The sequence below is a fragment of the Diaporthe amygdali genome, assembly GCF_026229845.1.
Source record: "Diaporthe amygdali strain CAA958 chromosome Unknown NODE_10_length_1141467_cov_65_626103, whole genome shotgun sequence".
Classification (NCBI taxonomy): Eukaryota; Fungi; Ascomycota; class Sordariomycetes; order Diaporthales; family Diaporthaceae; genus Diaporthe; species Diaporthe amygdali.
The window spans coordinates 467,751-483,545 of NW_026517030.1; the positions used below are offsets into that span (position 1 = coordinate 467,751).

Sequence of the window (15,795 nt, forward strand, 5' to 3'; positions counted from 1 at the left end):
AGAAGAGACGCTATGCTCACTTGTTGACCTGATGGATCAGGTTCATCTGATGCTCGGCGTTCAGAGGCAGCTCCACAATTTGCCGATGAACGCCCGAAGCCTTCGGTCGCTGAATGCCGGAACTGTGGGTACGCAGTCGGGGGAGGTTGCCGAGATGACCCGGCGGAAAGCCGAGAGCAGGAATGTTGGATTAGATAGGGTCGGAGAATCATATGTCAATATTACACCGCCAGCCAGGCACACAGGCATATGGAGAGTGTCTGACACATGTTCGAGATGAGGTCCGATGCGATCATGACAAGGCAAAGCCGAAGGTCCGTAGGCGCGTGCCCCTGGTGGGGATGAACCACAGCTCTGGGTCACTGTCTCTGTGTGTCTGTCTCTCGCATGCGTCATTTCAGAGCCACAACCCACAGTACTGGGTAGTAGTACAGCAAGACCGACCGCGTTGAGGCGTCGCTAATCTTATCTCATGCTTATCCCACTACCTCAAGTCAGACGGACAGATCCTCGATCCTCTACATTACTGTCTCGTGAGATGCACAAACAGCATCGCAGCCCTCGGTTGACAAATGACTCGCTCGGGTGGATTGTGAGGACACCGGGCGAATGGCAATTGAAGATGCGCACGTGCTTGACGGGCTTGCTTTCCCTGTTCTGCTGCTGGCAGTGGGAACTGGGCATGCTGCAGTGTCGCGGGGATTAGTAAAAAAAATAAATAGATAGTCTAAATAGACTAGATGATGATGGGTGACTGACGGCCGTGAGTAGGGCAGGAAGCTTGCAAAAGCTCCATCTTATCGGATAAGCTGGCAGAAAAAACGCGCTCTCAGCTCTGGAGTCCACCTCCGACCCCCACCACCTCGCATTCCTTTGCTTTTCATCATCTCAGCAGCCACCTAGATTCCTATTTCCTAGACCAATTTCTTATATCTCTCCTAGAACCACATTTCTAGAGCCTACAGCCCAGCAATTGCCCCAACCTCCCCTAGAAATTGAAGCCATGGCTTCCTCCTCGCGAGCTCTGGCGCTGAACAAGCTCGCGACCCGACAGTTCGGCGTCGCTCGCATGCAGCAGCAGCACGCTGTCGCATCCCGCATCCTCACCTCCTCGACTCGCTCCTTGGCCACGGCATCCTCCAGTCGGCCTCTTGCTGCCGGCAGCATACGCCCCATCACTCGTCAGTTCCAAAGGCAGTACTCTGAGTCATCTGCTCCTCCGCCCAAGAAGCCAGGAAAGATCAGGAGGACTTTCAGGTGGACATGGCGCCTGGTCTACCTCTCCGTTCTCGGCTCCCTCGCCTATGTTAGCTACGAGGTCTGGGATATCAGGCACCCGCTGCCTCAGATCACTCCTGACCCCTCCAAGAAGACACTCGTGATCCTGGGTAAGCTCACATACTGTCTTGCTGCCGTCAATGGCTCGCGCCGTGCATCGCTAATCCTATCGCCCTTGCGCCTATCCAGGTACCGGCTGGGGGTCTGTTGCTCTCCTCAAGAAGCTCGACACCGAGAACTACAACGTCGTCGTCATCTCGCCCCGAAACTACTTCCTCTTCACCCCCTTGCTCCCTTCATGTACAACCGGAACTATCGAACACCGCTCCATCATGGAGCCCGTGCGCACGATCCTCCAGTCAAAGAAGGCCTCCGTCAAATACTACGAAGCTGAAGCCCACTCCATCGACGCCGAGCGTAAGGTCGTCAAAATCAAGGATGACTCCGAGATCAAGGGCACTGTCAACGAGACTGAGGTCCCCTATGACATGCTGGTTGTTGGTGTCGGGGCTGAAAACGCCACCTTCGGAATCCCTGGCGTTCGCGAGCACTCGTGCTTCCTCAAGGAGATTGGTGACGCCCAGCAGATCCGCAAGAAGATCATGGACTGTGTCGAAACGGCTGCGTTCAAGGACCAGGACCCTGAGGAGATCAACAGGCTCCTTCACATGGTTGTTGTCGGTGGAGGCCCAACCGGTGTCGAGTTCGCTGGCGAGCTGCAGGACTTCTTCGAGGAGGACATCAAGCGACTTATCCCGGACATCAGCGATCGCTTCAAGGTTACGCTGATCGAGGCCCTGCCCAACGTTCTGCCCTCGTTCTCCAAGCAGCTGATCGATTACACCGAAAGCACCTTCAAGGAGGAAAAGATCGATATCAGGACCAAGACAATGGTCAAGAACGTCACCGACAAGTACGTTGAGGCGGAAGCAGTTGGCCCTGATGGAAAGAAGGAGCGCGTGCGCTTCCCCTACGGCCTACTGGTATGGGCCACGGGCAACGCCGTCCGGCCCATCGTCAAGGATCTGATGACAGGCATTGTCGCCCAGAAGGACTCTCGTCGCGGCCTTGCCGTCAACGAGTACCTTGTCGTGCAGGGAGCCCGTGACATCTGGGCCGTGGGTGACTGCGCAGTCGCCGGATACGCGCCCACCGCCCAAGTAGCCTCACAGGAGGGTACCTTCCTGGCCAAGCTCTTCAACAATATGGCCAAGACGGAGGAGCTGGAGACGAAGATTCGCGAGCTCTCGTCCTCGCTGAACCTCAAGCCAGGTAATGCGGCCGAATCATCGAAGCAGATCGAGGACTACGAGAGGCAACTGCGCCGTATCAAGGACATCAAGCCGTTCCACTACTCGCACCAGGGCAGCTTGGCATACATTGGCAGTGAGAAGGCCGTCGCGGATGTTGCTTGGTTTAACGGCAATGTTGCATCTGGCGGTACCTGGACGTACCTGTTTTGGAGGAGCGCGTATCTCTCAATGTGCTTCAGCAGTAAGTGCCCAACCCCCCAATTTGCATATCATGATCATCTACTGACTTGCGACTTAGCTCGAAACCGTCTCCTGGTCCTCAACGACTGGGCGAAGTCCAAGGTCTTCGGACGTGATGTGTCCCGAGAGTAATGGAGAAAGGGAAAAGGCTCCTGGTCCGGGCTACAGTTTGCCCGGCGTGGTGCAGTGTAATACATATGCTTGATATCCCAAAGTCTGGTGGCTTTTTTGATCGGGCGTCAGGCGGGCTTATAGACTTTGTGTTACTGGGTGTTGCGACGGACAAAAACACATAGACTTGGGTAATCGTTAGGGGAAGGAATGGGGGCTTTATTTCTTGAGCCTTGTCTTGTTGTATATCTTAGTTATGTGACGAATTCATTTTGTTCAATGAGACTTCTGATGCGGGTTGAGGGTAGTCCATCGTCTCCTTGACTACGGGCTAACTGGCTCATGATTTCGACGGTCGCACATTTCTTCTATTCTCGGCCTTGCGTCTGGAGACGTCTGGGTCTAGAACACTGCTCCTTGTCGCTTCATCTAACTTCTCGCAGCATTAGGAGCCCGGAAGCTTGAATCGCTGAATACTAATTTGCTGTACTAATTTGCTGTCACTCGCCCGCAACGACTCTGCTACCATTCTCTGCTCTGCTTCACTCAAGTCATGAAGTGACCCGGACCTGTCAGTCTGCGGCGGTTACGCGAAAGACAGAATCCATGCTCAAGTCTGTGTATGGAAGAATAGTCGATAGTGCCTTATCACGCACCCAAGGGCATCCTTTCCTTAATGCAATTCTCTTCTATTGTCCTGCTGTGTCGCTTAGACCGAATGTTCTTGTCGCAGCTCTTCAGCCTCTCGGACAATTTGGAGGGCCCAATTTGGCGACAGACTGTCTTTTCAACAAATTCTATTACTAATAAACTCGCTGTGTATATCTCTGTGTGTATGTATAGACTGGCCGAAAGGCACCGTATGTTTTTCATTCTTGGGGATCCCTCCTTTCACTTCTTCCTCTCTTCTCTGGGTGGAGGGCACTTCACTTTTCTTTTCCTATTTTCCCCTTTCTTTACCTCTATTTCACTTATTTTTCCTCCGCGATTGTCCGCCGAAAAAGTTCGTGCGACTCTCAAGAGTGCTTACTCGGGTCTCTTCTTCCACGACCCACCGTGTGGAGAGGGTCACTGTTTGGTCTACAAATTTCAAGTAAACGTACTGAGTGCCCCGGTGTACTTCGAGAGCTAAGCTTGCTTGACGTAAAACCTCGAGTGTATGGGTCCCAAATAATCGGTTGGTGAGAGCAGACCAGAGACCGCAAAGTTCGGGCAGCCCGACCTGCCTTGAAGACATTTCTTTTGGGTAGGATGACATCAGCTATCCTATTTATTGAGCTCCATCACATCGTGATCGTCGTATATGGTCAAAATCCATTACTTGATTGTAGGAAGCTCGGCTTGCCTGAACTTTCGAGTAATCTCTAGATAGAAGCGGCCTAAGAGACGAATTCTAGGTAACTTCGCCAGACTTTAACGCACTAGAAGGAGCCGCATTTTGAAGAAACTATCTTGGTAGGTAAAATTTGGCAGTATCAGATCTATTCAGGCTTGGTTCAGACAATGGCGGCACGTGAACTTCCGATAACTATGAAAGGACCTCCTATCGAGTATTTCAGGCTTTTACTAGTAAGAAAGAGCATTCTCGAGTATCGTAATTAACGAGAATGAGGTTGTAGTGGATTGAAAGGGAACAGAGCCAGTTGCAGACAGAGTAGGCATGATCCTTAAGCAACATTTTGAAATTTTATTTTGATACTTTTCAAGTCCAGCGATTATTTGGAATGTGGCATCCTCCATCTTCTTTAATTCGGAAATTTTTCTTACCTTCCGCACCCACTATCAGCTTGATCCGTCAACCCCTAACCTACCTATCTAGTCTTGAATGTGTGATCGACGAGTCCCGACTTCTACAGTAACCACTTGCGGCACCTCGACGAGACTAGTACACCTTGAGTACAGATACATTTCGTAATTCATCAATTACTAAGGGATGGGAAACTGACCAACGAAATTTCTTTGGCTTTTAGAATGACCCCGAGAGTCCTCCACACAATCCAGACCAACCCGTGTTGCTCAGATGGGCCGAAACAATACCTGTGTGCCGGTTGATAGTAATCCGAAATATTACACGCACTTGAGCAGCCGACCCCTTCTGGTTCTGCAGCTGTGCAGGAGTTGTCGATCGAGCTAGTTCATAACCTACAAGAAAGCCGGCGCTATCAAAAGGACCGCCGAGGTATGAACTGCGTTAAACATGCAAGCGGCCGCTGTCGCGGTCATATGTCTCAATACTCATCTATCCCATTGGCCCCGTACATATGAAATAATCCTTGAGTCCGTCTGTGGGACATTGTGCAACGCGCTCGATCCCGAATCACGAGGTAGACCTGGCAATGTCTCCGATACGTCTTCGGTCGCACCCGCGCGAAACAGCCATTGGGTTTCCGGGACCTATGCGACCATCGGTGACGACGTGAGACTTAATACGCCTGCCACACACGGAATCCTTTGCATGGTAACACGAAGGTCTCGGCGGAGGATTTGGAGATTAGGCACACACAACTGTCGTACCTTGTCAGATGGTACTTATGGAGCCACTGGTTAAATTGTTTGCGACTTCAAATGTTGTGTAACAGTCAAATACACCGTGCCGAGGTTGATATTTTCGCAAACATGTGAATATGGCCATGATTGTAGCAGCATCGAAATGTTTGAGTGGCACCTTGTGCGAGAGAATCGAAGCAAAGTTGGGCCCCACCCTGAATGTTTTGATAAAGTCCTACTGCAAAAACTTTTCTTACACATAATCAGACTTTCACTTTTTGGAAAAGTGGATGGAATGGTCAAGTTTGACCACAATATTAAACAAGCAAATCTGTCTTCTGAACGGGGTTTCCTTTGTTCCAGGAATAGTTAAAGTTGTGTGGCAGTCTACTAAGTTGAGTGATGATGAAGTTCTCTTATGGCTGGTCACAAACTTCAAAGAGGTCGATTTGCTAGCCCCAGGTTTATCGGTCGCCCATTATATCTCCTGCGTTATAGACCCCATCCGCTTGATGAAGTCCGACCACAACGTTTTATCCTTACTCAGAGTAGGAGACTCAGTACAAATACACTCGAGGGTGTCTTTGAAAACTTTTGATATAGGCTTCTCTGGGTGCGTCTCTCCAATGAGTCTGAGACTCTGAACACTCCGTTGACGAATGGATTGTATACTTGCGATCTCTCTTGGGATCCGCCAGACTTGGCGACAAAAGCCATGTACTTTTTTGCGTATCTAATACTTGGACTCTTTTGGCACCGAAGCGCTCTGTACATAGTTGATCATCGTCTAATTCAAGACACTATTGTTCTTGAAGTTGTGCCAAAGCTTGACGTCGGGAGCCACTTCTCTCGCTCACATGAGAACTGCTGCAGCTCCTTAGCCACGGCACACAATGGTTCCCAGGTGATATTCGTTTTGGGTTCTGAGTTATGATGGGTTCAATAATAAATCCAATCCAATTTCAAGAAGTGCCGTAATTATCTGATCCCGTAGAATATCGAGCGCCGGTTCCAGACAGTGACATCGAAGAGAAGCTCCACCAGCGCAAGTAAAAAGTCATTGAAGAGCACGACCGGTAATCAAAGTCCTGTTGAATCAGCTGACGCCCAATCTTTGGATATTGACCATTGTGGAGGTATTTCTCTTTCTGTTCATTGTGACATTGAGGCCTTCGATAGCCAGCTCCGCGCTACTTAGCTTCTGCGCAGCCAGTGCACATCAATAGCGATTGCCTTCTCAGGTCCCACCGTCAGGCTGAGACTGTTCAAAAAGAAATTATTCATCTATAACATCCATAGTGAATTGTATAGATCAACATAAATAGTTTTGAGGTTTGCCTGCTGTCAACTCCTCCTGGATGCCATCACATAAACTTGTTGGCGGCTGTGAGAAAGGCGTTCAGTACTGCAATCGACAGAAGCAACGATGGCGGAGGCGATCAGTACGGCGATAAAGGGATCTCATTGCGTCAAACACCCTGGTCTTGATTGGCTCAAGAGTTTCAGCTGAGGGCTGAAGTGGAAACAGAGACGGGGTCAGCAACTCTTCACCCAACCACCTGGCAATGACGCCCGATAAGGGAATAGCAGGACGAGGCCCTCCACAAATCTAACCTCGCATAACTTTTTCTCTTCGATCTGAATTTACTTATCCCTTTACCTGTCAAGAAATAGCAACTTAAATGCTCTACTATGGATGACCATCTATAGTATGTTCGTCATATTTCTATGATATGCGGACATTCCATCCGAACTGTACCCTCCCTGCTACTAGCGGTTTCGTGAAAGGGCCCAACATACGTGGAACACTCCAAATTGTCTGGAGCTGTTTCGCCATAATTCTTTTGTGCACTTGGTAGATCATCGTGCCAAACGTACCGGAGCAGTTCAATGAGACTCCCGGCACGAGATTCAGATCATGGCTTCGTGAAGTGGGAAGGACATCGTACCCGGGGGTTATCAAAGTGGCTTGGATGCTGTATACCCTCGTTCTGCCTGAGTACGTGCTGGGGAAGGCACTCAGTGGCTTCATGCGCGCACGGGGTCAAGCGACTAAAGGGAACGGAATCATCGAAAGTGGAGGGGACACGGCGGCGGAGTCCTTCCAGCAACAGCTGAAGTCATGGACGTTTTCTCACACAATGCTTGCCGATCTTGGAGGCTTCGTTGTCGACTTCCGGAACTTGTCATGGCCTACATCTCCAGATCAGGACGAAAAGATTTTGCCTGTGCTTGATAAGCCTGAGACCGATCGCCGGATACGGGAAGAAATAGATATAGGACACCCGGCCGTTACCGAATCGGAGGAGTTAGGGACAGCAGGAGAGTCTATAGCCCCCCACCGTTGATGGTTCTTCTCAGAGTTCGGCGGGGTAGAATCAACCATCTCAAGAAATAAGGGACTCAAACGACGAAATGCCCACCCAAATTCAACAAGACGACGGTTCCACGCAACCCAAAAACACGGAAAAAGACACGGAGAACATCCGGGGTTCAGTTGGTACAGAGCAGACCACGGCCTATTCTGAACATCCCACCCTGACACATTTTGTCCTCTACTTGGAAAGAGTTTTCTTTTTTTGGGCGGCTTTGAATGGGAATCACGGCCAGATCATCGTGATATCATTAATTCGCTAGCTGCCGAAGGCCATATGGGAGAATGGGCTTTCATAAAGCTTGACAAATAGGCGAAATCGCCCTTCTACGCCCTATGCGGGGATGAATGGGTTCTTAACGCAAAGCAGCTGTGGCTCGCGGCTGAGATGGGTTTGATTGCCTTGCCGAAAGTCACGGAGCGGCATATTCAAGACAAGAACAAGAGTAACAGTCTCGTTACCACACTAGCACTCGTACAGACAGCGCAGCTGATAGCTGCTATCCGTTCCCGATGAGCCCAGGGCATATCGACCAGTCAAAGCGAGGCGGTGGCGCTGGCCTATGCCGTCTGCGCGGTCTTCACTTACATACTCCAGTGATCCTGTCCGAAGGATGTCGGGGTTCCGATCACCACGCAGACTCTACGGCGCGCTTCGAGAGAAGACATCCTTGCAATAGGCAAAGAGGGCCGGGCAAGGTGGTGGTGGGGAGGCATGCTCATCAGTTACACGATTCCTTACAGGTGTACGCCTCACGATTCAGCGAATAACGACGTGTGAACGTTGCTAGGGCTGGCCATTTTTGGTGCATTTCACCTGATCGCGTGGGAGTTTACGTTTCCGACTGCTGGTGAGCGATTGGCATGGCAGATCGCGTCAATAGCTACCGCCGTGATCCCGCTGCTGATACTTGCAGTCATGGTCTTGTTAATGCGACTCAGTTCAGATCGAAAGAGACCTGGCTTCTGGGACAGGAAACTACAAATTCTTAGTGTGTGGCCCATGGCAGCGGTATCATTTATATTCGGGTCTATTCGAATGTTTTGATGATCGAGACCTTTCGATCGTTGTATTTCCTTCCGCCGGATGGTTACATTGCTACTGGGTCAACTAACATTCCTAGCTATGGGTAATATCTTACCAGTATATATGTATATGTCATGACGTATGAAGCTTCATGGAAAGTTGAGGAGATAGAACGGATGGAAGCATAGCTCTTGAAGCTGAGCCAAAACGATGTTGGAGTGTCTCTTACCCACATTATGAATATCTGAAGAAATTTAGCATTCATTCACTGAAAGCTGAGGAAGCCTATATATTCAGAAGGCCCGTCCCAGAATCCTGGTAATTTCAAGATAAAGCCTCTTGGCCCTATTATAATCACCCTAGAAAGTGAGCTAGATGGCTTTTAGTCACTACCATTTGGAATAGAATGCTTACCTTAACTATAGTCTAATTACAAGACCGCGTGCCACTGTTTTGACAATCAAAGCCCTTGAGGTTATCTTGATAATTGTCGGAGAGTCCCGCTGAGATTTCTTGTGCCGCCCTCCCTATCTGCCGGACAGCTCCCGTCAATGCAAGTTCTGTACAACCAGCTCCGGATTCTTCGGTGTTGAGAGCCCAGGTATGTCAACCGGATGCGTCAACAGAAAGCTTCGCTCTTGCAAGCACTGTCATGGTATGTTGGAATTGACAGGAAGCGTACCCAACATATCACTCATCGTCTGTTCGTAATCCTAGGGCTTTGCCATTGGAATCATTGGTAGAATTGGACACATATGATTGAAAATGCCTGCGACGATAACTATCTACGTTATTCATGGTCCATATACGCACACACGCTACATAGGATCCTGACAGCTCCGGTATCTAAGATCGCAAGACGCCCCATCTGATTAAGCCGTGGTAATCTTCTTGTCCCAATTCGCTGACCCATCAGAGGCCGAAAATCCGACTGGCTCTTGGTAGTCCACTGGACTCAGCGCGCTGACACGCAGCTGCATGAACAGGTAATGTACAGAGGGCGTCCCAGCCATTCCGTCATCCGCCCACTGATCAGACAGCGGGAGCCAGGCAACTCTGGAAACGGCCCCCCTCATTTCCTGCATGACGGCGTAGAGCTTAGTTGTGCCGCATGGCCACATACGTCCTTGATGGTGTCATCGACAGCACTGTCCGTGGTGTGTGTCTCATCGTGGACGTCCGCGCCGCATAGTCGCCGGCGGAGTTTGCCCCCTGGTGCGCGGCGTAGTCCGGATCAGTGGCCCAAGGATTTCAGACAGTCCTGAGGGACCTGCTTGTTCACGTGCGACCTGAAGTACCGGTACCAGGTGACCAAGCGGCCGTGTAGGTAAATTGGTAGCGAGGACAGCAAGCTGATATGCACCCAGGCGGCACCGCGACAGCAGACCAGGCCGAAGGGGAAGTGGGAGGACCGACTGGTCTGCGGTCACCCCGCGACCGAAAAGGGGCCCGAACAGGTGGGTTGAGCCAAGGCTCACCCCGTCTCACTGATAGTCGCCTGTCGATCACTTATTCAAAACTGGTCGCCTTGGAACCGCATGATAAGCCGGTATATTAGTCGTGGCCTGTCTCACCGAAGGTTGTCAGCACTACTAGCCGTGTGTCTCCGCGACGCCATGCAAGTCAGACAGACGTTACACCCTCTTCGCTGAAGAGAGTAGTGTAGCCCGCCCCAGCCGAGGGTTCCATCGTCCTTCCCCGAGCACATACTTTGGGAAGTTGAGCCGCTGCTGTGCGATATCAATCTGCACCGGTCGTCCGCAGGCCCACCTACGCCTGGTGTTGAGCTGCGCATGCCTCGAAGGCCAACAGCCCTTCATGTGACCTGCCCGTCGTCTCAGAGATCTGAGTGGCCTCGGTCAGAGGCGCTGCTCAGCCGCAGCCCTGCCCTCGACCTGCAGTAGAGCGTGATTGACATAATGGTTGCGGCGCTACTGCACCGCGGACTCCGAATGCCACCTTGGCGGGAGAACGTACGCGGGCTGTAGACGTTGGTTGTGCGCACAATCACTGAGGAACGAGGAGGGTGTACTGACACCCCAGGTGCGGACCAAGAAACGATCCCTTGGTAAAAGATATGCTTTTGCACATTAGATAGCATGCGCCGCGTTTTACGATGTCTTCGATGCCAGATCGTGCTGGGAGGACGCGGGAATAATGCGGGCAAAGGCAAGCTTAGACTAGATCGCAGGTGTGTTCTCTGTATCGTCACTACCAGGGATTGGGCCGCAAACCTTGCACCGAGCCTCCCGCGCCCGAGAAAGCCAAAAGCTCCTTTTGTGCTCCCGAGCCTTTCTCCCCTCGGTGTCGTACTCGTTGCAACGGTCGCATCCGCGAGTCGTCCTCTCGCCTTAGGCCCAACCTTGTCGCCTTGCTTGGACTGCTGGCTCTCGTCCTTCGGTCCCACGCATTGCAGCCTTTCTCCATACCAGTCAAGACCCAAGTGATCCCTGGGGTTCAACCGTTGAGGCACAGTACAGCACAGCATTCAGCTCGGCTGATCAGCATGTTGAGTCGAAGGCAGACGACGGGGGGTCCAACGTGCGGAGGGAGCATGGTCGAGGACGAACAAGACCCGTCTGAAGCCGCACAAATCGCCGGCATCGCAGGGCCAGGACAGGGGCCTGGCTCAAGGCTTCCCTGTCACCTGTCCAGCCCATGGACGAACCCCAGATTGATCGACGCGGCGTGCCGAGGACCAGATTGCTCTTGGTTCCCACCGGCATCCCGACTGGTCAAATCGCGAGCTGCTGACATGCCCGATCTGTCGGGCGAGACCACCCTGCTCTCCTGCTCTTCTTGCTTTGCTCTTGTGGGCCCACAATGACCGTTTTACTTACTTTTACCTGCTTACTTCCCGCCGTGGTACAGACCAGGGGGTGGGGAAAATAGAGAGATTCTGGAAGAACTCGGCGGAGGAGCGGCCAAGAGGAGGGTAGCACGAAGAGGAGGCGCGGGAGCGCGGGGGTGAGGGCTTTTTCTTCAAAAATCCCGTAAACTGTACCATGACAGTCCCTGTCTCTTCTTTCGCCGTCATGTGGCAATCCTGATTATCCGTGGCCCGTCAGACAAGACACCCCCTGGCGAAAGGATGCCGTTGATGATGCCTTGGTTGACTTTTGACGGAAGCTCGAACTACTGCACGATATAAGCATTATTGCCAATATTAACCCAGTAAAAACGACGGTGCCACCCCTGGATGGCATCATAACATGCCGGCCGAGGGAGAAAAGACAGGTAAAGGGCGTCGGGTCCGAGCGAAAAACAAATAAGAAAAAAAAAGAAAATTTCAAGGGGCACGATGGGTGAGATGAGGTTGCGCCGTACCAGACTTTCCATCTGCACGCAGCTTGGACGCGGTCCTGGACGCTGTCCCACCCCCCGTCCGCGTCACGCAAAGAAGTCACAGACGCGCACATTACATAGGCATCAAGCCCCAGCCGCAGTCAAGGTGCCATCGCATTCGCTGGCCCCAAGTCATGCCACCTCTTGGCCGCGACCACTCCTGTGCGGGCCTAGTGTTGGTTACATCAGCGATTCATAAGGCCAGTGGTCGAGATATTGACGGAAACAGTCCGAGAGGTAAAAGTAGATTGTACATGTATGAGGCAGCACAAGAGAATCAGGTGACGATCTCACTAGCATATCCTGCGCGTGGTGGCCCTTCAGGGTCTTGGCCTTGCCAGCCGCGGCATCACTTTGGAACGGGATTCTAGAGGGTCATTTTTTTTTTTTGACTTTTGCTCGATTGTTAAAATTAACTACTAGACAGAGGACAAAAGAGCATGAGGCCAACCAAGTTAATGGCGCCTCGAGATTCTCGCCGCCGGGGCGGATCCCACACCATCAATCACATCCAGCATTTCATGCCCACGGAGGCGAACAAAATAGGTCGCAGGGGAAGACCCGTTCCCCTGATCAACCACATCGCCTCACGTCAGCTGCCGTTCCCTGAATCCTCCCAGTTCCTCTAGAGCCTGGTACCGAGGAGGACTTAACACTCAACTCACATAGAGGCTTTTGAGGGCTGGGACGACTCAGGCTAACATGTAGTGAAATGAGCTACAATTTTTTTTTGGCTTCGCTTTTCCAACTCGAACTCGGCCCAGAAACTGGCACTTTCGCCACCGCGTCATGGTCGAGGGACATTTTGCTTGCACAAAACCCCGCCCCCTCAGTGGGTCGGATCCCAGTATTCTCCTGAACTAGCAGGAAGTGAACAAGGTCTCGTTCCTCACACTAAGGGGTCCGACGACAATCACGATGGCGGCAGGAATGTTGTTAAGCCCATTACCCTCGTGAAACCGAGTTGTAGACGGCAATGACGTCGAGATAGACTTGGCTTCGCTCACGTTCCTGCGCAGCAGAGTGCCATCGTTTGCTTGGTGCCCAGCTCTTGTTCGTGCTTTGTTGGCCTCCCCATACAGCCTCCAATTCCTTCCTGCCCCCGATCTGTCGGGGGCAGAGGCCTGGGCTCTCCCGTCGACGACATCCAGTGTCACTTGTGCTTCCGACTCGCAATATTCCGGATATTGTTGTTGGTCTTCGGCTCGACGTCGTCTTTTCCTCTTCAGCCTTGGTGTGCCACAAGTCCCCACGGAATCCAGTCCAGTGATCAAGTTGTTGGCATCGAATAATCCGCCACCCTTGCTGTGTCGTTCGTGCCGTTTCGTTTCGAAAGAAGTCGTGAGCCCCAGCGTCAAGCCGAGCGCTTGTCATCGTTCGTGAAATGGTCGTTGTTCCAAGCTCGTTAGGTGGTGGTTGTATCCGTCATCCAAGGTCGTGAAATCGTACATGAGAAAAAGAGAAAAGAAATCCAGGTCCAAAGGATTGTGATGTTGAAAGCGAGTGCTTGTGGTGAGTGCACACCACGTTGCGTATGGGGGTATCATATAAAGGAGCCTTTTTTGCCGCCGAGAAAATCCAAATAGAGAAGAGGAGTTAGGAATCCAGAAGTTCTGTCCCGGTCCTTTCTTGCCGGGCTGTAGTGCATTGCTGCATGTTCCTCTTATTGTCAGACGCAAAGGACAAGAAAAAGAAACCACCGAAGGAAACAAGACTAAGAAAGGCCACCCTATATTGCGACAGTTCCTGCCTCGCCCGAAAATGCAATCCAAATTTCCACCCCGGACCCAGTCGCAATGAGGAGATGATATGGAGAGAGCGTGTGACCGAGCTTGCGGTTGCCTTTGTTTGGTGGTGGTATCCTGAAAACCGCAAAACTCCGGGAAAAAGAAAAAACAAGGAAAAAAAGACAGACGCTCGCTCGCTGTACAGAGGAAACCCAAGAACCCGTATGCCTGTGGAGTGATGACAATGTTGTTGTGTACCCGAACCTGCTCCATGGTATGCAAAACGCCGATGTGCCTTTGACATGTGATGAACTCTGTGAGGTGTCTCTCTAGCTCTGCCCAGATGCCAGTCTTTTTGGGGGGTGTTTTCTTCGGTGACGACAAAGGGAGCAAGGGTGTCCTGTCCGGTAGGAGATTGTCCCAGAGGCTACCTGGAAAGGAGACGTCCTAGGAAAGACAACTGCTAGGAAGACGTAGCCGCTGGGCCAGACTGATTGTCTCCTCTGACTGTTGATGGTTGTCACATGGTTGTCGTATACTCCTGATACCGGTTGTGATCCCACCCAAAGCCGCCGTACCCAACGCTTACACCACATTGTTGCGTGAGCATGCTAGGCAGGGGCAATTGAGGGATGGATGGGATAGGCGCCGTTGCGACTGGCGAGCTGTAGAAGAACCCGGCCGAAGAGAAAGGTTGACTGTAAGATGGGGTCTGGGGGGAGAGCGAAGCCTCGCTCATGCCCATGTTCGCCCAGATGGCAGGCATACCCGACTCTGCAGAGGTTGTCACAACGCTCGGGCTGGAAGGCAGAATCCTCCAAGCGTCGACTGGGGCAGGAGCACTTGAAGGTGTGGTGGGCTGCGACCAGAAGCCTGCGCTGGCTGGTGAGCTCGGAAGCAGAGGAGGTTGGCGTATCACATCCACGATTCTGGGTGGCGGGGGCAGCAGTGGCTTCATGAGCCCCATGAGCTGACTCTTCACCTCCTCGCTCTTTCCGTTGAGTAGCTCGCCGGCTCCTTCCTCTTCGAGTCCCTCGAGTGCTGAGACGTGCGTGCGGTACACGAATTTGTTGATGGCTTGGACAAAATCCTCGTGCAGCTTCTTGCACTGCTGGTCCTTCTCCGACCACTCGTGCGTGTTGGCCTTGGCGTTTACGCAGTGGATCTCCTTGTGGTACTCTATGAGAGACTCAATAGTGTCTGGCGTGAGCTTGTACCCAACCTCGTTCCTCAGGACCATATCCACATGCACAACATAAGCCTCCACATGAAGGAGCTGGTAGTTGAACAGAGCCTCAACAAGAGGGTTCGAATCCTTCCTCAACTCAGACTCTGGGGCCTTGGGCATCATCAGAGAGGTTAAGGTCCAGATGGCGTTCGAGTTGGACAAGGTTTCGGTCAGGCATCTTTGGTGTTGCATGACGCTGTTGAGGGGACGTTTTACCCGGTTGATCCTCTTTAGTGTGGCCGTCAGCCACTGCTCTGGACGCCCTGAACCGAGGACGACGTTGACAGAGGAGGCCCTGGGAGCAAAGGCTGCCGCAGACGCCGGTAGTAGTTGTGGAGGCATCGTGTATGGGGTTTCTTTTTTGGTAGGGGATAAAAAGAAAAAAAAATTCAGGCCGAGTGTGAGGGCAGGAGGGCCAGGCGGCTGGGAATCCGTACGGCGGTGGAGTTTTCTGGGAACCTGGAGATGAGACGGCAAAGGAATAATAAGAAAGAAGGATGACGGAGGCGGGTGGTCCCAAGGGCCAGGAACAATTAGCTTGCACGCCTGCAACCGCAAATGAGAAGAAGAGAATGGTAGACGAGGTACTCGTGAAAAAGAAGAAGGAGGGTGAGCAGGCTCGTAAAGGATGGTGAGAGGGTGGTGGGGTGTTATACTGCGCCTACTGCCTGACGGAAGCCCGACTTACGGCCAGTGTACATAACCATCGTAGTGCCAGATGCAGC

The 15,795-nt window shown here is 52.0% G+C and overlaps 4 protein-coding genes across 4 annotated transcripts; 2 read left to right on the forward strand and 2 right to left on the reverse strand.

Annotated features, from left to right (window-relative positions):
- Positions 1–1,003: 1,003 nt before the first annotated feature.
- Positions 1,004–2,903, forward strand: J7T55_009116 (lternative nadh-dehydrogenase; the record flags this gene model as incomplete). The annotated part of the gene is made up of 3 exons (XM_053142048.1): positions 1,004–1,388; positions 1,468–2,772; positions 2,830–2,903. The coding sequence occupies 3 exons, from the start codon at positions 1,004–1,006 to the stop codon at positions 2,901–2,903; spliced, it is 1,764 nt and encodes a 587-aa protein (XP_052994957.1).
- Positions 2,904–7,784: 4,881 nt separating this feature from the next.
- J7T55_009117 (uncharacterized protein) lies at positions 7,785–8,344 on the forward strand (the record flags this gene model as incomplete). Its single annotated transcript, XM_053142049.1, has 3 exons — positions 7,785–7,919; positions 8,057–8,189; positions 8,262–8,344. 3 exons carry the CDS (start codon positions 7,785–7,787, stop codon positions 8,342–8,344), a joined length of 351 nt encoding a protein of 116 aa, XP_052994958.1.
- A 1,298-nt stretch (positions 8,345–9,642) lies between these two features.
- Positions 9,643–9,855, reverse strand: J7T55_009118 (uncharacterized protein; the record flags this gene model as incomplete). The annotated part of the gene is made up of 1 exon (XM_053142050.1): positions 9,643–9,855. The coding sequence occupies one exon, from the start codon at positions 9,853–9,855 to the stop codon at positions 9,643–9,645; it is 213 nt and encodes a 70-aa protein (XP_052994959.1).
- Positions 9,856–14,362: 4,507 nt separating this feature from the next.
- On the reverse strand, positions 14,363–15,412 carry J7T55_009119 (uncharacterized protein; the record flags this gene model as incomplete). The annotated part of the gene is made up of 1 exon (XM_053142051.1): positions 14,363–15,412. The coding sequence occupies one exon, from the start codon at positions 15,410–15,412 to the stop codon at positions 14,363–14,365; it is 1,050 nt and encodes a 349-aa protein (XP_052994960.1).
- Positions 15,413–15,795: the final 383 nt, after the last annotated feature.